We start from the raw sequence: 23258 nt of genomic DNA, 5'->3' as shown, positions 1-23258 counted from the left end.
ATTGCTCCCTCCTCGGATAATATTCTATATTTCTTGGCAGTTCTCAAAGCTACCATCAGCCAGTGTGATAGTCGCCTCGATCGCCCGCCGCCGAGAGCTGTGTGTGCGCGGTCGTTTCGTAGCCTCCGGAGACTTCAAGCTCTCCAAGTCAGTCTGTCTGGATTAATTCTTGTACGGACCCACCGAAGCCTGAATGACTAGCCGATGAACTGAATTGACTGAGATTTACCCCCTCACTTAGCAGAAACAAAGAGAAAAAGAAAAATGTAGTATATTCCGTGGGGTTGTAAAGCGAGCGGCTCTGTATTTCGTATTTCGGGGGCTCGTGCGTAAACGAGTTCTCGATATGTAGATATGTAATCCTGATGTATTTTTTTTTTTAATTATTATTATCTCTCCCTTTCTCTCTTTCTTTCTTTCTCTCCTTCTTCTTCCTCTTTCTTCGCGAAATGATGTTAGGATAGTTAGGACAGGGCAGGATGTATGGAGGTCAAGGTTAAAGAGCAAGAAAAGCAGTTTGTTGTGTTCTGTCGGTCGGTGGTCGTCGTTCCTTCGAGGGGTGTTCGCGGCACAGCACATCAGCCCCTGCTCCACACTCGCCTGACTGACACTCATTTCGTATTTTATGCCAGTGCTTCACACCCTCAATTGCAACCCAATCAGACCCTGGTGCTTGCTCCCTGTAAATCTACCCTGCCAAACCTCTTATTGGGGCTGAAGTTCCTGAGATTTCGATAGTCAGTGGCGGCAAGCGCAAGGCACCAGGAACAGCCGCTTTAGCTGAGTTGAATTGAATGGATAACTGAAAGTAATTTAGATACTTACTCTCGAGACTAGCAATATTCTACAGTCTCCTCTATCCCATCGGTCTTTTAGCCGAAAAATTGCCGCTACATGTCACCGAATCCGTTTCGTTTCCCCACTGCAGCTACTTCTCGTGTAACCAGAGAAATGCCTACTAGGTAGTACTTTCGGTGTGACATCTTGATCCAAATCTAAAAACTGCTGAAGCTTCTTTCAACACCGAAAAAGAAACAACCCCTATATATATCTACCACTAACGTGCCAATCAAGCTTTTTCCTTTTGATCCCATGCACTTACTCTATGCCAACTTCTCTACTCGCGACAGGCATGAAGTACCCGAATATGCAGCTGCAAGTTTTTGGTGTATTTTTGACTTCTACTCCAATGGAAATTGCAGATTAGGACGTGCATTTTCGGGTACTTGTTACCTGCTGCGAGTACATACATACATGTATGTAGGTATCATATTTTTGTTCGTTCCATCGGATATCATCCCATATCGTGCTCAAGGAAAGGTTGAGTTCTCATCCCGTGGCTATGATGCCGAGCAGAGCACAGTCCAGATGCTAACGCTATTTATACTACGACGTACATATCTAGGCATGTACTCTACCATGATGCTTCCCTTCTCCAGATTCCAGAAATACTTTTCTGCCTTCAAACTGTTGAGATTGGAGGGGTCAGTTGCTATTTTTATATCGAACTGTCTACCGTGGGCCCGAGACATGATAATAGCCTGCACGTATGGCGATGACCCTTGTCCCGATGTCCGTCAGTCCAAAGTAGCGGGATGTATCATATCGGATCCGTAAGAAGAAGAAGGAGGAGGAGAGAGTGAAAGAAGTAAGACGGCGGAGATTTCCATCGGATCAATAGCCCCGAGAAAGGCTTACTTGTCACTTGTGTACTCCGAGGCAGCTGATATCCCGATCCCGGGTAGTTGCTAGGAACACCGAGCAGAACCACCACCAGCACCAGTACTACCACCACTTCTCTACATACCATACATGTACTTAGAGACCGTTTGATATTGCCTGTCCAATAGGTTCTGTAAGTACATGTATGCACCCCATAATGCAAACCTGGGGCGTTGCGAGACCTCTCGCCAGGCTAATGTTTCTAGGCACCCGCACCGTGTACTTTAAACCGTACGTTAACCTAGCGCGTATAGTTAAACCAAGCTTAAGAACCCTGTAGTTTCCCACTCCATGCAGCTAAACGGCACATGCAGAGGTGTGAACGTATTTTCATCTACATACATGTACCGGGGGTTAACATTAAATACCGAGAATCTGATAAGATAAACACACCTATTTCACAGCAAGATTCTCTTATCAGATTCTTCGTATTTACCGTCAACACCCGGTACACATCTTGAGTACCCTCGGTACATGTACCTATGGGGGGGAATCTGTATCTCTTTCTTTGACCTGGGGGTGTCAATAACTTTACCACGTATGTAGAGCATACTAGAGTACATGACTTACCTACATATACTAGTTACAGGGCTTATTCGGAGAAATTCACCACAAAGGTACACAGATGCATGGTGTACGTATAACGTGCATGTGCCCGACGTTTAGTTAGAGCTGAAAACAGGGTGTCCACCTTAGTTGACCCTTCAATGCGGATAGCTAGCCTCGTAAGGCGAGTCAAAAAACGCTATCGTGTACCCTAGAGTATATGTTGGTACAATACCTTCGAACTCTGCTCTAGAGTACATAGAGTACCTGCTTCACCAGCGAGATCGGTAACGACTAGGCTTAGCTTTCACCGCACAAGTCTATACTCTACATGTGTTAGTAGATCAGAAGTAGCTACATGTACATACATGTATACTAACGCGCCTGAACGGCCCTGTGGTTTCCCAGGTATTATTTAACCTTCCTGCAGTTTCACGGCACCGTATATCAGAGTAATGTCTCGCGTGCCCGATTTCTGAGCTGAGCCACTGACGTGCATGGAAGAGATCTTGGGAAGATATTTGCACTTTTCTTGATGAGTCGTTCTGTTGTTTTTTCTTCGTAGTAGACATACAGAACATTGCTGTTTCTCTATGAATGTGCAGTTTGGCTGTAAATAGCCTGGACTGCGTCTAGTGATACTAAATTTGAACCACCGTGCTCAATCGACTTGCATAACCCTGTCAGACGTGCCTACTTCAGACTCTGGGCATGGGTCTCCCAACCAGATCGATCACATATTGTTATTTGACCTTAACTTGATTATTAGTTATTCAAGGTAAGGCCGTATACGAAAAAGGAATACTTTCTTCTTTCCGTCTTCCTTTCCCTCAAGTGGCAACGCGTGCAGCGGCCGTGAAGCTAGTACTCGGGGCAGGAAAGAAGAACCTGAAAGTAACTTTCGATGGCAATGGCCTCTGATTCGCGCCTGTTCAGTACGTACACCAAATTGAGCCCCTGCTCGTAGCTAGTATTTCAGGTTCTTCTTTCCCGTCTCGAGAAATCGTGCTGCTTGTATATAACAGGAACAGGGACAAATCGTAGATTGTGTCGTAAATAATAGTTCTCTACACTATTCCGATTGGATAGCATATTTACCGGCCCCGGTTATTTGAACTCTTCAAAACATCCTATTCACCAGTTAGTGTTGCCGATCTTACAATTGTTGACTATCAATTAGAAAACCCTTGATACCGACCTCGAGAATTTGAGCAATTTTCATTTAGTAGCTGAGAGGCAGGTTCTGTAGGCTTATACCGGCCTAGTCTACCGCCAGCGGTTGTTATTGTCGTTTATAGATTATTAAGTGAGAGTAACTCTAGGCGATCGAATCTCGATATCGTATTCCTGTCAAGGTTTATGAAAAGATACGTATCAAGCTAGATAAGTCTCGATCTCATAGCTTGCTATTAGTATGTAATTTAATTGACCTCCCACCCCGTCCCAAAGGATGGGAGATCGGTGCCATCTGACAACTCAACGGCCGCGGGATGCACCAATGTCAGTGATTATATCCGAATCTCCTGGCCCCAAAGGACCTACATCTCGGGTTTTGACCCAATATCGATCAGTGAAGTTTGAATACGGCAATCCGGATCTAAGGAGGAGGAAGCCATACTCAAATCGCCCTTGAGCGTAAAATCTCTTCCACTCTCGTTCTTCAACCTTTTGCCCCCCCCCCCCCCTTTCTTTACAGAAGAGGTTTCAGCCACTGAACATGAAGGATCAGGCGTGTCAAACCTTGTTTTAATTAAAAGAAATGTTGCATGGATATGTGCGTTGAGCACAATCTGAGCTAGGAAGTGCTGGAAAACTCAGCTGAACACATAAATTGTGTTGATGCACTGCATATCCCCCTTCTCCTGAGAGATAATCCAACCTTCACGGCCAAGCTTCTCATCCCCTATTACCCACTTAGTCCTCGCGGCATTTTTAGACCGATGATTATCCCCGACAGTATATCAAGTCTCCCGGGGGTGGATACAGGTCACACCACTTCATGGTGAGACCTAGCATAGCAAATTGTAAGACCTGGAATCTCGATGTGGTAAAACTACCACTCAGAATGATACTTTGAAAATTTTAAACAGCGAAAATCAGCGGTTTCACTGCTCATTTGTGCGCCTTGACATGCATGATCAAGTGATTCCTCACTTCCTAATTATAAATTTGAAGTTTCATTGGCTTCTGACACCACGGTGAATGTATTCTGAGCCTAAATATTTTCTATTAGCGACTCGCTTGCGCTCATGGAATGATCTATCCCTTTTTCACTATTATTGGAATGAGATTACATGCTAGAGTACGTGATTCACAAATTATCACTCGCAGTCCACCAACGTAATCCAGATTGGGAGTCTCGTGTTCCTAATAAGACGGACCTCTACTATATCCACAAGACATTGAGTACCGTCAGAGCTTTGAACGTCCCGGACCAGTAGTAATATAGCTAGTTCAGTCTGAATATCGAGGCTTTGTTGACAAGGCAAAAGCATGTCAGCTGGAGTTTGAAAGTCTGAGAACGCCAACGTCTGGGAGATCTTTCACAACGATTTCGTGATGCATCGATTCTTCTTGAAAATTTTATCGACCATGATGGGTGGGAAGCATTGCAAGAGGATGATAAGCCAAGGCTTGGCGGTGATAACGTTGCTAGAATTCAATGTTAACACCATCTTTAAATTTTTTTAGAACTTCGAAACTCTTCATCATTCGTTATTGAGCGGATAAGATATCATGTATCGTAATATGAAGCTTGAATCACGACTGCTGATAACACGCAACGCAGGAGAGTGATTCTTGCTATGCGAGTGAGAATCTGTGACCATAAGGGCTACACTGCCTATGATATGATGCTGCATAACAAGAGGGGTGGTTGAGCCTACTCCAGCCACCACCGTAAGGAAGATTTTCTTATAACTCAGGGACATACAATCGAAGCATGTGTTGATGAACACACCCCTCATCCCACCTCCACCTCCATCCCATCTCCATCCATACCCCTCTAAAGTCTTGGATGTGCCCTCGGGTCTAACAGGAGTAAAACAAATAGTTACTCATGTGGTATGATGCCTAATACAATATAAGGTATGTGTGAGCATCAGGAGTGCAGAGTGGGAATGATGTGAAAAGAGTACTGCGAACTGGATTCACGCCACAAAATACAGTTCACTGCGGTCCATAAAGCTGGGCGGGGTTCCGGCTCGTATCATATGACGGGGTGTATTTGTAGGCCTAGATGCATCAACCATACCCTTCCTGCTTCTAGGCGCCTCGATTTTTAATGGTATGTGGTTGTGATTGATCCCCATTCTTACATGGCGAGTTCGAGCCGGTCATACCGCCGAGTCCCTTTCTACACAAAAACCATGGCATCTTAAACTTTAAAAAGTATCTCCGGGGATAATAAAGAATTCAAATAGTCTCATGATCCCCCTTACCCGTATTATCCGAGAGAGACGGATCGTTTCCGCAGTTGGGCCACGTATTACCAATTGCTCAGCTCTATGCATGCATCACCATACAAGGCTGAGAGATATACATACATATATATATCACTCCAGAGAATTTCATTCCATATTTTCACCACAAATATGGTTAAATTTATAAATGAACTACCACCGTTACCTATGTTTCACCTGGAGACCAGCAGAATTGACATTCCGATCTTGATGTTATAGCCCGGAATAAATTAACGACGAGTACTTACGTTCTTACAACCAACAACTACATGTATATTGTAGCTGTAACCCTAGTGATTCAACGGCGATGGATCTACATGTACGTACATGTAGTTCTCGAGAAGCACAATCAGGTGTAACCTCCTAGCTATGTAGCAACTCCATCATATACCACAACAACATCATTTGCGAATTAACACCCATCATCTACCTCTAAAATATCTCAATCTTCTTACTGATCAATCCGCCCTAAACCAGTGTCTCCACAACAAGCCCACCAAATTCGACCTTCTCGGGCCCGCTCAATACATTCTTAAGCCAACCATAGACTACACGTATACATCAGCAGCTTGGTCGAGGGTAGCACAAGCTCTTGTATAACAATGCCTGATTATCGGAGGAATCAAATCACCAATATCTACTTAGTTTAATCACTTAATCCCCCCCCCCCCCCCCAAATAAACATATTCTTCTCAAGCTAACAGCTTCAAAGTGGTCCCCAAAGATTACCAATTCTTCTACCTTTGATCCCGCTCTTCTGGAAGCTCAAGGTCCATCTCACTTGCGACCTAGAAGATCTTGACCAAGTGCCTAGCAGGCCAATCGCTGCGATGGTACCACATTCTCGCTAGTGGGCATGACATACCAGACTCTATAGTTCCTTCTAAACTTTAGTTAGATGGCTCGGTGAATGTCGAGAAATATGATATCCATCCATCTACTCCTGTTTTGCAGAAGTGCTGATAGCCAATGACCTTGCGTTACGCCGGTCAGAGATATTATTGATATTCATCAAATTCATAATAAAGGACGCGACACACATGCGGGCCGCCATGGACCGATGAGCTTCACCAGCCAATCCTAGTCTTCGAACTCGAAGATAGCACGATGACAGCTTCAGAGCAGCGTCCGGCAAAGCAACCTTGTAGAACCGAAAACACAACACCCATCATAGCATATATATATATACAAAACTAAACTGGCATAGTATACATTACATAACAAAAAGTAAAAAGGGAGCACAGGAACATGTCCTATGCTATTGAATCAGGCTCGACCCCGGGTTTGAACCGGGGACCTCTCGCATATTAACTTAGAGTGCGACCCTAAGCGAGAATCATACCACTAGACCAGCCGAGCTTGTGTTGAGACACCAATTATCACTCACAATCAATTTTTTTTGCTCTCTTTGTTCATAGGATACATATGTAGGGTAGAGGCGGTGTGACGGCCAAGCAGCACTTGTATTCCCTTGGAAGTATGTATTTGTTTGCATGGCTGCAGGGTGGAGGGTAAGTTCGCTTCGTTTTTTTTTTTTGGGGGGGGGGGTTCTGAAATCGTACGTCCGGCTGGAATTCATTAAGGGCGTATGAGACTGCTTCACCAAGGGTCACTCGGTTCACGCATAATATGAGGCTTCTTAGTCGTGGCGCATGCCCGCACACATATTATGTACGATTAATGGACCCACATCTCAATAAATGCTACTTGTACTTGACGTATAAGTCTCATCCAAAATTCATGGAACGTTTATGCGGGAGAGAGATGTGTCATAAGGACCTTTGTTACGCATTAAACTCTGATAAGTTGGCTATAAGCATACATACTATGTAAGTATGTTAAGGCTTTTATAAAGCTTTCATAATATAAGCATTTAAAGGATTTTAATACTCCCCTCCGGTTAAGGTTCTCCTAGTACAAAGTGCATGTAAGTTTTACCGATACGATCATAAAGCATCCAATTGAGCATCTGACTAGGAAGTAATGCGAACAAACAGAACTGCTCTACAGGATCGGGTGAACTCATGCTTCAAGTTCCAACTGCCGCACCGGGGCTTTATACCTCGAAGGCACATTCAAGAAGACTGCGCTGAAACGAAGACCTCCACCCGCAAAACCCCCTAAACCACTAGCGCCAATTCGCGATAATCTCAGTTACTACTTGTAAGTAGAACAGGAACAAGGGCCCAATCACGCCCTGCATACTTGTAAGCCTCAACTCTCCTCGAACCACAATTATTTGTGAGTCATAATATTAACGATAATTTGATAGTTCAAGCTCGGCTGGTCTAGTGGTATGATTCTCGCTTAGGGTCACACCCTAAGTTAATATGCGAGAGGTCCCCGGTTCAAACCCGGGGTCGAGCCAATACAAACCTAAGTGTGAAAGGTTTCAGATCCTTCAGATGATGGTCCCTTTTTATCCGTTTCTTGGTCACAATGATGACTACTACCTGTAATTGTATGAAGAAGTATCATGTATAGAGTAGTTTGTGCATTTCTCAGTCTTCTTGGAGCCTAACCCATGCCACTTCCCATGTTGAATAATGCGGGGTCTCGTTGGTGTGGAATGAAAAGAAAAACCTGCAAGATTGGCTAAGGCATACACATGGAAGATCGTGAATTTTCAAACTTACTCCCGGCTTCTTCACGTATGCATAATTAAGATTAAGGTTCATCAATTTGAGGACTTTGTAATCAAGAACCCCTTTCAAACGTACTACGTAGCTGCCATCGCAAAAGTTGCTTGACTACATACGAGTTCAATGAGGAAATCATTGTATTCGAATAGCATAGACACATATTCAGTGTTAGTGATAGTACATTTCGAGTGATTATTCGTGAAGAACATGTAGACTAGAGGTCAAAAAAAAAAAGAAAAAAAGCAGGAAAAGCTATCTCGAATTCCATTTTCTCAAAATAATTTCAAGGTATCAATACTATACTGAAGCTAGATAATCATCCCTGAGATGATCCTACACACCGTGAACATAAGTAAAGAAATATTTCCAATCCGATCTTACAGCCCGTTCTCGTTATGATATTTCATCTTCAACTCTGCCTCCTTCTCCCACTCGTTTGCGATCAACTTCGCAACATTCATACCCATCAAACTGCTGGTCTCCATAGTGCTGATGAAGCTCTCGATACCACTAGTATACCACAGCCCTGTATCCATAATGGGGTCTTCAAATGTGACTCTGGGGTACAAGTACGGGTATGCTTGCCATATTTTTCTATACGACCAGCTGATCTTCGCCTCCTCCGCAGTCTTTGCGCCTAGGATCTCGTATAGCTGAGCATCTGTGAATTCCTTGGGCGAGAAAACTTTGTAGAGGTACTCATATCGACCTTTTCGGGTGTTCTCATCGGTGGAAGGGCTACCAGGATCGAGGTTGAAGTTGACAGTGCTACGGAGCGTGGAAATGGAAAAGAAGCCCACTGAGCCCACTGCATCAGAGCTTGTGCCGCGAGTGAATCGCTCGGAGGCTTGCTCAGTTTCGTTGAGTGTGGTGAGGATAGCTTCAGGGACTCGGTCTCCAACAGGCAAACCAAAGAATTCGGGGTCCAGCTTGTTCGGTGAGGTAAAGAGTGTCACGTGAAGGGTTACATAAGGAATTTCGTCAGGTGTGTTCTTGAGCTCGGGGCTGATTGACAATTCTGAGAACTGATATGGCGAAGCGAGGATAACATCGTCATATTCCTCTTCTACAACCTCTCCGGATGAGCCATGGGAGCTGAGAACCCAAGTCTTGGGGTTTGGGCCGTTGGGATCGCGGGTGACTGAGGAAACCCTGGTTCCCAATCTCACTTCAGCTTTGGAGGCGTCGACCATGCCCGAGAAGATCCTCCAGTTTCCACCCCGAACACTCACAGCACCGTCGGTAGCCATGCAGACCATTGTCTCTAACCCGTGAATAAGACCCAGATTTTGGCCATAATTCACGCGAGTTGATGCTTGGATAAGGTCTGTCGGGAATTTCCCATTAATGCCATTTTTAACCAGATATTGCTCCCCGGTGTCGGACGTAGCTTCCAACAGGCCGGCTTCCTCAACCACAGTAGAGAGGGAAGAGAATGGGAATAGTGGCGCTTCATACATGTTGAGAAACTTTCCCACAGTACTGGACATCAGCTTTTTAGTGCGCATCGGTGCAGTAGGCCCATATTTCCAGAGAAGCTTAGCAAGGCTCCACCAGTCTTGGAACTTTCCTTCTGTGTATGCTTGACGGAACGCAAATTTTGAGCCATCCCAGACTGCAAGTGGATCTACATTTTCTTCACCGGGGCGGTCCTCAGTAAAACCAGAAATATCGAGACCGAATTCCTTGACTGCATTCATAAGGTTGTAATTTACTGAGACGAAGATTGATGCACCGAGTTCTACAGGCTCTGTTGGGTCGTTATAGACATTTACCGTAGTGCTGCGACCGCCAATGTAATCCTTGGTGTCGAAGATAGTTATGTTTACTGGTTGCGTTCCGGCATATTTGCGAAGGTAATAAGCGGCTGAAGAACCCCCTGAACCAGCACCTGCAGTCAATTGATTAGCTACCTATCGGAGCTAGCGAAGATGGTAGTGTTGTAGTTACCAATGATGGCCACTCGCTTGGTATGTTGCCAACTTAGCTCCTCGTTTACCAACGGCTGCTGCTCATGATAGCTGTGAGCCTCTGGGGAGCTGGAGGCAAAGGCGTAGAAGAAGAGTGTGAGGGAAGCGAGAGTGAACGTGGCGAGCACAATGCCCACTCGTGATTGCACCATGATAGCTTTACTTAAACTCCAAAGAAGAATAAGCTCTTGAGGAGTGGAAATTTCAGAGCTTAAAAAAAGAGGGTTTGGTTAAATACCGAAACCTCGGGTGAGTCGGAGCTGAGGGAGGTTGGATGGTGGAGGTTAGAGGACATAGTCATAAGATATGGTGTAGCCGCGTAGGTACTACCACTGTCCCTCCGAGTTAGTCAACAGAGGTTACAGGATGATTCACCAAATAGATTACATAAGGAAAGCGAAGCAGAAGGCCAATGCATCTATGTACTCTTCTAATCATCCTACGCCTTACACGTATATCCCCGTAACAGCACCTACAAATCCCCGCTTAGGAAAGGTAAGCGCTAGATACAACGGTTGGCGCCTGCTACAGTGCTACTCGTGTCAAAGACGCGAAGAGCTTTGCCAAGATAATCCCGCTCCCGCGGTCACGTGTCGATACTAAGCGCACACTTAGAAAGAATTCTCTATAAGGATACCAGTGCCCGGTCCGCAACCGCCGTTTTGCTAGCATTCCCCACTTTCTATAAGGATAATTCACTATTAATTCGCTATAAGGATACATATGTATTCTTAGTCCCAACCGTATCCTTATAGCGAGAGTCTACTGTAATACGCGACTCTGAAAAGCTACTTGTAAGCTCATCTGGACAGTCAAAGTAGCCTCGATTTCGTCCAGCATTTTAAGTTATATATATTTGTTTGATGATCATCAAGAACATATGCTCTGGTGGCCAAGTTGGTAAGGCGCAGCACTAGTAATGCTGAGATCCTCGGTTCAACTCCGAGTCAGAGCATTTTTTACCCCTCTTCCCATCCAAACTAAGGATTAGATTATTATCACTCACAAGCTTCTTTAAAGAAAAAGAAAATTAGACATGTGTTTGATTCACCAGGTCGAGTCTATTTCACGTCTCGGGTGATTGCCGCGCGAGGTCGTTTCTCTCGGTAATGATCAATAAGACTACTTTCTACAATATCAAAATTCACTGCCTAGATAGAATTACAACCAGTGAGTGGTCGCAGCGACTGGTCGGCCTCGCGCGGTAATTTTACGAAGGGATACAATATCAAAATACATTCGCCTTAACGGCACGGGAGTTTTCACGGCACTTGTCAGATACAATATGTAAGTCATACCATAAACTGCGGGCTCGGGCAATTTGAAGGAACATGTGAGTTATCACGCGCATTAGCCCGGTCGTTGATGGGCATCCACATCCTCGGAAGCGAGTTAAACGACCAGCCCTCCGCATATGGGACTGCACTCCCAACCATATCTGCCGCAGATTTGCGCCGGAGAAGGTCGACCCCGGACCCGCATCCTAGGCTGGTATTTGTTCAGTCAAGAGGAACTCGCCTCGGACTGATCGATCGCAAATCCAGGCACCATATTGATATCCAGTCTGTGGCTGCTAGAATATATCAAGGCTTCAGAGATTCCAGGGAATTAATTGGGTCTTTATAATTTAGCCTTGGGTTACGATATACTCCTCACGGGACATCTCAGACAAGGACACCTACCGCAAAATCTCAGGAATAACGAATCGGACTGGACTGGGAATATTGGGCTTCGGATTGGTCAAATGCTTGTTGAGCCTCAATCCGACAAACCCAAAGCGTAACTTTTGGTCGTCTTGACCAATGGGTAAGTGGTATTCCAGCCCAGTCCGATTCGTTATTCCTGAGATTCTGCGGTATATCTGATTTGCGCCCTCCCATTTGAAGCATGCATTAGTCTATGGTCGTATCAGTCAAGATAATAAAAGCCCACTGTAATCCAGAAGGGGATATTATAGGAATAATTGTAATTAAAGTATCTAATATCTTATCTAATATGTACAGTCGTTCACCGTCTCTTGACGAATACTGCCACTTGACGAACAGGGATTCCAAGTATGGCAAGCTGCGAGATCTCCAGTCCTTTTAACTTCTATTGGCCCAAAGTCCCCTGTTCGTCAAGTGGCAGTATTCGTGAACGACTGTACTGTAAAAAGCTCCGTTTTTCGCTTCTCGACAGCTGATTGGTCGAGAGCGAGGAACCCTAACCCATATAGCAACCAGCCCACCCCACCAAAATCTACTACATGGAGGGGGAGGGGGCCGAAGGCCCCATAAACGTAGAGGGAGAGCAAAAGATGTGGGGGTGGTGGATGGATCGAACTAGGAGTACACAGTCCAGTTTTAAGATCTCAAATAATCCGAGGTCTGTAAAGAAAGCTGGAAGGGAAACAGGGAGAGCTGAGATGGCAAAGAAGCTAGCAAAGGAGCTGGCAAAAGAACTGGCAGAAAAGCTGAGACCAACTCGGGATATCAAAAGTAACAACTCGTGGTCGCGAGGTGGATGGACCCCCTAGTATATGTGTACGTTAGCCAACTTATTAGAGCACGACACGAAGAAAAGATCCTCTTCTGAATAGAGGTTCTATAAACTCTATATAGGGTTTAGATCTGTACGTATTTTCATGGCAATGTACTCTGGTGAAAGGATCAAGCCTAGTGTAGAGATTTCTCATACTACCAGCTAGCCAATGAAATTATTCCAAAATTTGGCGGCTCAACACAAGCTCGGCTGGTCTAGTGGTATGATTCTCGCTTAGGGTCGCACCCTAAGTTAATATGCGAGAGGTCCCCGGTTCAAACCCGGGGTCGAGCCTGATTCAGCGCAGGAAATTGTTCTGTCATTTTTTTTTCGGGTTTAGATAAGTTAAATATTGACCAGGGAAAGAAGGGAGAGTTGTACTCCCCATTTCATAACGTTTTCAAACACGACCGCTATTGCATGCCATACAAAAGGGTAGCCTTATGTGAAATGGGGAGTGGTAAGTGTACGGAGAGGATCACGAGGAAAAGAAAATATATCCCTCAAGTATGAGCGTTGGCTCAACGAACGAGAAAGTGAAGAGAAAGGGAAAGAATTGATCGCACCAGGGGTCGAACCTGGAATCTCTTGATATCGGATATGAATCGTAGTCAAGCGCCTTGCCATTGGGCCATGCGACCTTGCTTCAATGTCTGTAGGATGCAAACAAATCCCTTTGGGAGTGTATTAAGGTGAAAACAGGAAAAACGGGTTTGTGGCCTGGTCTAGAATCTGTTTTAGCGGGAAGTGCGGGAGTGGCGGATAGCGGAGAAGTCTGTGGAAACCGCTGACTATTGTGTCTACATTCATGTCGGTGGCTTAGCTGGCCTCCAGACTCGGTATTAGAAACTTTAGGCCAAGCATCAATTTTGGTCAAAATTGATGGTTGCAGGGATTATTTTGCTGGGTGGCGAATAGCATTTTTCAAAATTGATCGTTGGCCTAAAGTTTCTATTGAGGATATGATGGTTGGAAGAAAGAGCTTGTGGGGAAGTCATCAGACTACAAAAATCAAGTTGCGGCAGTGAACAGCCACTAGCTCTGTGTGTTGTGTTACAAACAAACCAACGTCTTGAAGAAGATACATATATTTGAACCCAAGGCCTCGGCCGAGGGCCCAGACCGGGAATATTAATGTTGTTTATCAATGGAAACAAGCCCTGAATTTTTTTGGGCTCTTGTGTTGAAGGCCAATATTGAGTTTTGCGTTTGTCGAGGAGTCATAAGCTCTCACTCGATATTGATAACCTTCCACTTTCTTCTTTCATGGCGGGCCCAGGATTCTAGAGGAAATCGGGTTCGCAAAAGAATATATCCGGAGTCAAGGGTTGAAGGCATTGAGAGTTACTAACGTAGTAGTGGCCTCTGATACGCGCATAAGTGGGGGGGCATGCCTTTCTTAGTAGACCCTGAGGCTTATCGATAAGGGTCTATGTTGGTAGCTCCAATCTTATCTTATCGCCATGCAGTCTAACTACTCGCAAAGAAATAAAGTCTGTGGATGAATTAAGTACCTGGCCTAATAGTTGCGTTGCAACGGTACTTAATTCATCCACAGAGTTTATTTTTTGGCGAGTACATGCATCAAAAGTAAGGATCTATCATCCTGCGATGGCCAGATACGGTATTTCATAAATCTATCGGAGAGGCGGGCTTCGCGTGGCGATTGAAGAGAAATCAGGGCACTGAAATACTCATCTGGTTCCATCTGAACAGACGAAGGGATGAGTACTCTGGCTGGGCTATCGCCTTATCGGGGAATGATCGGACGTGATGGAATGGGTTTTTTGGTGTAATTTTTTTCCGTTAGTTTTTTTTTTTTCCAACTCTGCCCCTCCCCCGCGCAATTTTTTCCTTTCGGTTTTTTTAGCTCATCAATACACAACAAAACCCCGACGGATCCCCTCATCAACTCGAAATCCATCCATCTTCACTACGATTTTTTGTATTCTTTCGCCGACACAGGAAATCCATCCCAAAATGACCGAAACCAACGCTGCCTATGCCCTCTCTCAGGCTCACAAGGAGGTACGCAATCAATTGTAATGGTTTATCAAGTTGGTGCATAATGACTCACGTCATCTACAGCTCATTGAGACTTCTCTCCGCGACAGTGACCCCGAGGTCCAGAAGATCATGGTTTGTTTATCTCATCTCATCTCATCTCATCTCATCTAAATTACTAAAACCCTATAGGACCTCGAGATTAAGCGTCAGCGCGAGTCTATCCTCTTGATTGCCTCAGAGAACGTCACCTCCCGCGCTGTCTACGATGCTCTCGGCTCCCCCATGTCCAACAAGTACTCTGAGGGATACCCCGGTGCCCGTTACTATGGTGGTAACGAGCACATCGACTCGATCGAGACTCTCTGCCAGCAGCGTGCTCTCCAGGCGTTCCACCTCGACGCTGAGAAGTGGGGTGTCAACGTTCAGTGCTTGTCTGGATCTCCTGCAAACTTGCAGGTATACCAGGCTATCATGAAGCCCCATGACCGTCTTATGGGTCTTGACCTTCCCCACGGTGGTCATTTGTCTCACGGGTACCAGACCGCTACCAAGAAGATTTCAGCTGTCTCAACTTACTTCGAGACCATGCCCTACCGTGTTGACCCTGCAACCGGTATCATTGACTACGACATGCTCGAGAAGACTGCCGTTCTCTACCGCCCTAAGACTCTCGTTGCCGGTACCTCCGCATACTGCCGCAACATTGACTACGCCCGCATGCGCAAGATCGCTGACCTCGTCGGCGCCTACCTTGTCGTTGACATGGCTCACATCTCTGGTCTCGTTGCTTCTGAGGTCATCCCTACTCCTTTCCTCCACGCTGATATCGTCACCACCACCACACACAAGTCTCTCCGTGGTCCTCGTGGTGCTATGATCTTCTTCAGGAAGGGATTGAGAAGCGTCGACAAGAAGGGCAAGGAGACCTACTATGATTTGGAGAACCCGATTAACTTCTCGTATGTCTTTTCCATTCATTACCACTTTGAATTTTGCTAACATTCTAAAGTGTCTTCCCCGGTCACCAAGGTGGTCCCCACAACCACACCATCACTGCTCTTGCCGTTGCTCTCAAGCAGACCTTCTCTCCTGAGTACAAGTTCTACCAGCAACAGGTTATTGCCAACGCCAAGACCCTCGAGGAGGAGTTCCGCCGCATGGGATACAACCTCGTCTCTGGTGGAACTGACTGCCACATGGTTCTGCTCGACCTTAAGTCCGTCTCTCTCGACGGTGCCCGTCTCGAGGCTATCCTCGAGGCTGTGAACATTGCCTGCAACAAGAACGCTACTCCCGGTGATGTTTCAGCTCTTTCACCCTCTGGTATCCGTGTCGGTACTCCCGCCATGACCACCCGTGGTTTCGGTGCCGAGGAGTTCAAGCGTGTTGCCCAGTACTTCGACACCCTCATCAAGCTCGCCAAGAAAATCCAGTCCGAGCTGCCAAAGGAGGCCAACAAGCAGAAGGACTTCCGCAAGCACGTTCTCTCTGGACAGGTTCCGGAGCTCAACGAGATGAAGAAGGAGATCGCTGCGTGGGCATCTACCTTTCCTCTTCCCGTTGGTCCTGCCTCATAGATTACCTGTACCTAAGGCTTAATTTCCTTTGTAATTCCATTTTCTTTTTGTTTGGGTCTTGGGGGGGAAAAAGTGCTTCAACTCACAAGTGACCTTTATTTTGTGCTGTCTTGAAATTTTATCTTGTAGCTCAACGCTAGGAGTTTGTCATTGGTTTAGTTTATGTATAAGAGTTTTAAGACACCAGATCCTGGACTTATTGTTTTTCAAACTCGCACGTATTGTGACTCATAATCATGATGGGGTCATTATTTTATTTTGGCAACCACCGACTTCAGAACCCGTGCCTAAGCCATGAACCTGTTGATTCTTCCTCTATAAATGAAATTTATGGTAGAGATAAGAGCTTTAGGCCCCGTTTGGGAGCCGTCCAAAACGGAGTTATGGGGGCTTAAAACTCCGTTCTGGCGGAAACTCCGTTCTGAGAAAACGGGTTGTGTTTGGCGACCCATTTTGCGGGTCCAGAAAACAACGTTAACTTGGACCTACCTCCCCGCTTAAACTCTGTTTCGAAATTTCTCCGTATCCCACCCACTAACAGAGGATGATTGAAACGTTGTTTTCTACTGAGGCCAGCTCCCAAACGGGCCCTTAATTCACATACCTAAAAGATTGTGGGGGTAAAAAAAATAAAATAAACAACTCATGGATCGGACACTATAGCTCCGCTCCGATCCTGACATTTGGGGGTGATTATAACCCTAAGCTTCAGAAGGTTCAGGGTCAGATACTATGAATGATCGCACCAGGGGTCGAACCTGGAATCTCTTGATATCGATGGTGATCGTAGTCAAGCGCCTTGCCATTGGGCCATGCGACCACTGATGGAAGATGGTGAGCATGATTAGTCAAGTAGATATGTCGAGACTTAATTCATTGATCACAATCTGCCTGCGCCTGCTTATAGATCAAAGACGAAAGAGAGGAGTTGTGGTGAGAGAAGAACGTTGTGAAGAGAGTTGTGGAGGGGTTTATAAAAGCTGTGAGTAGCGAGGCCAGGGAGGAGGGTGAAGGTGAAGGTGTACAACGCAAAGGTTATCGCTGAGTGGAGATATCGATGTCTGTCGGACGGCTGACTTAGGAGGAAGGGATATTTCCGATCAGCATAGCTTTCAAGTAAAATCGAAAAGAAATGATACCCAAATAGCGTACCCACTCCCCTCCCCCTTCCCACTCATCTATCCTCAAAGGGTTCTGAATGTATGATATCTAGGTGTTAGTTCAACCTGTGGTTAATTCTGGCAGTGTGGTAATTCAAATGAACAAAGGATGAAAAGATAAAGGAAGAGGAAGAGAGGGAAAGAGAGGGGAAGAGAGGGAAAGAGAGGGAAAGAGAGGAAAGGGAAGGAAAAGGGGGGAAAGGGAGTTCATGTATAAATAAAGTCCTATTACGTACACTATGAGAGTCCCATTTCCTTCCCATACTTGACCGAACACTTAATCTTGGCGCTCTAGGCGGTATTTCGGCTGGAGATTCAAATGTAGCTGAACATTATTGGTAACGCGATCCGGGTCCCGAAGTACTAATGTGGCTCCCGCCAGTAGGTCAATGATCGGAATGCAAGATATCCTTCTACCAAGGGCAACGAAAAGAAAATACTGATACAATAACCATAATACCAGCGGTAAAATAGTCGAAAAGGTACCATTTATTGCCTCGTTATCTAATCTTGACCTCTAGAAGTCTTTTTTAGTCTAGACTGAAACTAACGAACTAAAGGCCAATAGCATCTTTCCGAAAGTATTACCGATAGCCTTAATCTGAACTGATTAAATAGACAGTCTTATACGTGGCGTAGATTAAGAGCCATGAACAGTCATATATATAGTCGATATTTGAGGTCTGGGTATGGGGGTTTGGCGTCACGAGCGATCACTCGATATTCAGTCCCGCCTCAGAACATTTGAGATCCGAAATCCAGTTAGCTTAATTGTTTTATAGTAATATCCACTCACGTTTCCGGTTGCTTATGAGCCTAGTCCTACTTGATCTAGGCTATGTTGGTCATACCTATCTAGTCACGTGCAGCTATTCTTTAAAAGTGGTAGTGATTCGCACCTGGAAATTTTATCATCCACCACAGCCGTATGTACGTATACTTTTAAGGAGCACCTGTAGCTACCTGTTTCCTCAACGTACCTGCTTATGACTGTAAATCAGGCCCCTTAAAGCAGTACTAACCGTAAGGCATCCAGGTTTCTTCCCAAGCAATTTTTCCGGCTGTCTAGTGGCATTTTTGTCAAGACCGTATTAGAGTAATTCCTTGCGGCTATGCGTGTGAGTGAGCGGCCACTTGCTATTGTATAGCTATCATCCAAAAACCACTCCTGACCGCATTAAAGAATATAATATCTGACGCAGTCATCGTCATGAGAGAAAAATCTTCCTTCTAGACACTATAAAATCTCATAGCTCTACATTTGGGTCTTTTAAAGACTAGAATATCTTAAAAACCCTCTTAAGCCTTATTATTAACCGCTAAAGAGAAATTTTACCACACTACAAAATATATTTATCACAATAGGCAATTTGAGCTAGTAATATTCTATAATTGAAATTTGATATGTATTTACGGCTCCATCACGTTTCTCGCGCCAACTAGCAAGAGTGGACTGAAATCTCTGTTGCATAGATATATATATAACTGAGATATACATACATGAACTATGAACGATTCCCCAAGTATAAATTAAAATGATTGTCTAATGACTGCCCAGGAACCCGTATATTAGCGCGCGCACACAATTTCTATTGGTTAGAATATATACATGTAGTCTGCATATCACAGATAGAAGCACATACTTAGATATATGTACAGACAAAGAACTGCTCCCGAGATAGGACCCGGTAATGCCGGGAAGGGAGCTGACATCGAAAGGGCAAACACTAGTGATAGGTAGAATTAATTGCAGATATCTAGTATTATATATCAACCTTGAACTACCAGATATCTTTTTATGAACTACATGTTAATATTAAGAACTCATGCGAGCAAGGAGGGGTCGGTGTGCCGCGGCACCCGACCCCGATTGTGAGCCGTTTATTGAGAAGGAAGAACTGATATATGTAACTACAGCAATATATAGTGCAGTGCTTACACGATCAGACTGGATCCGATTCTGTTATTCACCTCAGGAAGGACCATGGATTGGACCCAATTCTATTATTCACCTCAGAATAGACCATGGACTGGCCATGGACGTACTACATGTTCTAAAGACCTATACCGAATGGTAATGTAAACACACTTCCTCACCCAGTCGCTCTTAGAAAGTATTCGTACTAATATATCCATAGGTTGACAACTTCTATTTGTTCAATTTGCGGCCGGAGGCCGCATTGCATTCCACTTGTATATTAAAAAGCGTGTATCTTCTTATACAACACTATGACCTTCATTACACATTCCCGTATATTCTCCACGAAGCAATGATAATATAATCCTGGCTCTAGCCCTGAAAAAGAAAAACACTATCGCCTCCTGTGGCGATTGGCTTTCGGCCTTATGCCTTTATATAGTAGATTAGTGATCGTAAACTAGAAGCGTATTTATTAAGCATGAGATGTACTTACGGCAACTGCATTTTCACGCACAAATTTGGCGGAAACTTATTCTCGCAGCAACAAAGTAGTACTTAGGTGCAGTAAAGAATTTGACGCTCGTCACTGGCTAGGATTTATGGTGGCAAATCAAGATAACCCTAGCCCTGTTACTATTTTTTTTAAGGGTGTGTGTCCTCAAACACAAGACGACTCCCCTAATAGAGAAATTAGATTTGTGTGGGAGATCTATTATTTGATAAGAGAGATAACAGGATCTGTTAGTAAAGCCACATAAAAATTTGCTTTTTTTGAGGGGTCAGCATTTGTTGCCAGCTTAAGGGATAAGTTAATTAGGCCTTGTTCCAATAGACGACTTCCCTAGCCACCCGAACACCACCCGAACACATTCAACGTCAACCGGTTTCTGTACCAATCATACTCAACTGTTCGGGTGAGGGGGGTGTTCGGGTGGCTAGGGAAGGCAACAAATCCCCCCGGCCACTTTTATCTTCCTTTACCTTTAAGTATATGTATGTACTCTATGAGTAATACGTACATGTATATCACATGCCACGGAGTAAATTTCATAATAATATGAGAATTCCTGTGAAGTTTAGTCAAAGTCATGATGTAAGCAAAAACGTTTATCGTATCTTAACGAAAGTCACTGACTATGTATGTTTGGTATCATACTACTATGGGCGTCGTAAACTTTAAACTGGCACTGTGGTGCACACGAGAGAACGATGGGTTAGGAAGACTGTGTAAAAAATCATCGTAGAGCTTCCTAATCATGCCAAGTTTCGAATCCCATCCCGTTACCTAATCCATGAAAACCTCGAAAAGCTTTCTTACACTGAAAGAAGTTTCCACTCAAACTACCCTGCGAATGTCCTAGTCTACCCTTCACCACGGTGTCCCCGATTGACAGGCACTGGGTCTGATAGTGCAATTCTCCTAGCGGTAGGACCCTTCTGCCCCTGAGGACGTCAAAATAGAGTGTGGCTTAACGACGCTACTGACAACAGTGTCACTTTTGCTTTTCTTTGCTCGGTTGAGGTTAGAAGGCGTTTTCGTAGTGAAGACCCTTCACCACTTCTTATTCCACCTTTCTCAAGGTCATTTTCATTATTCCCAATTTGGTTGCAAGAGACGCTGGGGACCCCATTGTGGGTAAGCCGAGTGATGATGATTAACTCTACCAAAAGGAATCACGCCATTCTAAATCGGGAACGTAGTGCTCGGTCGAGATCAAGACTAGTCCTCAAAAGTCACAGCCACGGCTCGTCCGCTGGTCAGCCACAAGCCACGGCTGCTACTCGGGTAGTGACACATGTCAATCAGATAAGATCCTGCAAGGTGATGATAAACCAGGTTTCCTACTCGTTTCTAGAAACATTTGTCCCCTTCTCTCATGCATGATTACTCTGCGCGGATCATCATCAGCAGGAGCATCGGCATACCATGATCTTCTCCCTGCCGGCCGGTCCCAAGAAAACATACGAGTGAAAAAGAAAAAAATCGTTATTGTCTTACAAATGGAAGCCTCCATCGGAAAACTGTTGATGATGATTACAGTATTCCGCATCCATCGGGTTAAACGGTCAATCTACACATAGAGTCGAACGCTCCGATCAGTCACTCTAATCTACTGGAAACCATGCTTGAATTGCTCCCGGCGGACGTCCTCCCGTACCGTTTCCCAACAATAATCGTGAGAGCATATGAGGGGGTGAAAAGAGGAATTGCTTTTTTTTTTTTTTTTTTCCCTTCTTCGTTTTTACCGGGGATACGTTACTTGCTCGTGAAGCGAGGGAGAGGGAAAAAAACGGATAAAAACAAAAAAAAAGAGATCATTGCCAACTAGTGGATACGTATGTACCTACCTACCGGCAACTACATGCCGGTAGGGCGGATTAGTTACATACCAAATTTCAAAACTTCTCGATAAATCCTCAAACCTCCGATCAAGAATCACAACCGGAAACGTACCCCTAACCCCCCCAACCCCCCAGACGCTTTCAAAATCCCTGAGCAACACCCCTTACCCACATAACCCCGGAATTTCGCTCTGAGCGTTTCCCATACAAGGCATGTCCCCATATTTCCACTTCAGGGTCCCCCATTTTATCCCCGCGCTCCAATGGGATCAACGAGATGATATGACGTCCAACTCTACTCTAACCACGTGGGTGCAGGTCTCATCGATCGATCTCAGATCTTGAGCCCCATCGATGGACCCATTTTCCAGCCTGGGAAAAAGAGCTGAGCAAACAGGATAAGTCAGGTGGCGACAACACCGAGTAGATACTCTACCCTACCGAACCAAGCGCGTTAAAAGTCACTGGACATGGTAAGGGAACATGACAAACAAGACAGATACGCGGCTAAACACAAGGGGAAGAGAAAGAGAGCAACAGCACTGGCAGAGATCCAGGTAGATGAATTGAGGACCGATGAATCGGAATCCGAGGTGCGATATCAGGTACATTCAAACGATGGCTAGTGACTCGCTCGTAAGCATCAAGTAGCAATCAATGCCATGCCAGGGAAGGAAAGAGAGAGGGATAAACGAAGGCAGGAACAACAAGCAGCAGCAGCAGAGCAGCAGCATAAACTACGCAATCAATCTTGAGAATTGTCGATATTTGCTTTTTGCTGGTGATGTGAGTGAGCATGAGTGAGTGTATTCCTGCTTATTTGCGTCCCTGACCGACATATCTACCTCCCTACTCTAGGCTGAGTGAGTGTACGCGCACCGTGCCAATGTGATTACAGGCGTTAGTTCTGTGCGTATATGTACCTATACATACGTATCGAAATAAAATAATTATTCGATATAATAGAGTCGAGAGATCCGCTGTGACTGTTAGATTAAACCTGAGTGAGCCTACATGGCAGTAGGGCGTGTCCACGGTACATACTTATTGCACTGTCCACGGTACATGCTTATTGCACTGACTCCCCTCGCACTACTAGGACTGGGTTGGGCTGAGGTTAAGGAAGGCTACTCCTAGCCTTCCCGACCCTAGACCCTCACCCCAGACCTAATTGAAATCCTTAAGGGCTTAAGTTGCTATGCTACTAGTGAACTAGGTGAGTGAGTAGCTGAACGAACGTATGCCAACGATCGAATCGAACGTGATCGGATCGAATCGAACAATTTCAAAGCTAAAACAAGACCGCGCTCAACCAAATCTCCCATTCCTATTCTTGTTTGCCCTCAGATAAATAAGGTATCTATATACACCCAAGCAACCCCCCCCCCC

General features: G+C 45.1%; 4 protein-coding genes across 4 annotated transcripts; 3 read left to right on the top strand and 1 right to left on the bottom strand.

The window, feature by feature from the left end:
• Positions 1 to 483: 483 nt before the first annotated feature.
• H6S33_012937 (uncharacterized protein) lies at positions 484 to 2439 on the top strand (the record flags this gene model as incomplete). The annotated part of the gene is made up of 13 exons (XM_044844291.1): positions 484 to 533; positions 633 to 682; positions 838 to 908; positions 1316 to 1320; positions 1406 to 1484; positions 1619 to 1648; positions 1746 to 1782; positions 1851 to 1855; positions 1929 to 1953; positions 2003 to 2038; positions 2144 to 2260; positions 2340 to 2356; positions 2419 to 2439. The coding sequence occupies 13 exons, from the start codon at positions 484 to 486 to the stop codon at positions 2437 to 2439; spliced, it is 543 nt and encodes a 180-aa protein (XP_044694646.1).
• A 6309-nt stretch (positions 2440 to 8748) lies between these two features.
• On the bottom strand, positions 8749 to 10493 carry H6S33_012936 (uncharacterized protein; the record flags this gene model as incomplete). The annotated part of the gene is made up of 2 exons (XM_044844290.1): positions 8749 to 10262; positions 10322 to 10493. The coding sequence occupies 2 exons, from the start codon at positions 10491 to 10493 to the stop codon at positions 8749 to 8751; spliced, it is 1686 nt and encodes a 561-aa protein (XP_044694645.1).
• A 4348-nt stretch (positions 10494 to 14841) lies between these two features.
• On the top strand, positions 14842 to 16445 carry H6S33_012935 (uncharacterized protein; the record flags this gene model as incomplete). Its single annotated transcript, XM_044844289.1, has 4 exons — positions 14842 to 14889; positions 14950 to 15000; positions 15058 to 15827; positions 15878 to 16445. The coding sequence occupies 4 exons, from the start codon at positions 14842 to 14844 to the stop codon at positions 16443 to 16445; spliced, it is 1437 nt and encodes a 478-aa protein (XP_044694644.1).
• A 5894-nt stretch (positions 16446 to 22339) lies between these two features.
• Positions 22340 to 22736, top strand: H6S33_012934 (uncharacterized protein; the record flags this gene model as incomplete). Its single annotated transcript, XM_044844288.1, has 4 exons — positions 22340 to 22342; positions 22394 to 22474; positions 22539 to 22655; positions 22728 to 22736. The coding sequence occupies 4 exons, from the start codon at positions 22340 to 22342 to the stop codon at positions 22734 to 22736; spliced, it is 210 nt and encodes a 69-aa protein (XP_044694643.1).
• Between the last annotated feature and the right edge of the window lie 522 nt (positions 22737 to 23258).

The sequence above is a fragment of the Morchella sextelata genome (genome assembly GCF_020137385.1).
Source record: "Morchella sextelata strain SCLS chromosome Unknown scls_9, whole genome shotgun sequence".
In the NCBI taxonomy this organism is placed as follows: domain Eukaryota; kingdom Fungi; phylum Ascomycota; class Pezizomycetes; order Pezizales; family Morchellaceae; genus Morchella; species Morchella sextelata.
This window is presented reverse-complemented; position numbering and strand designations above follow the sequence as displayed.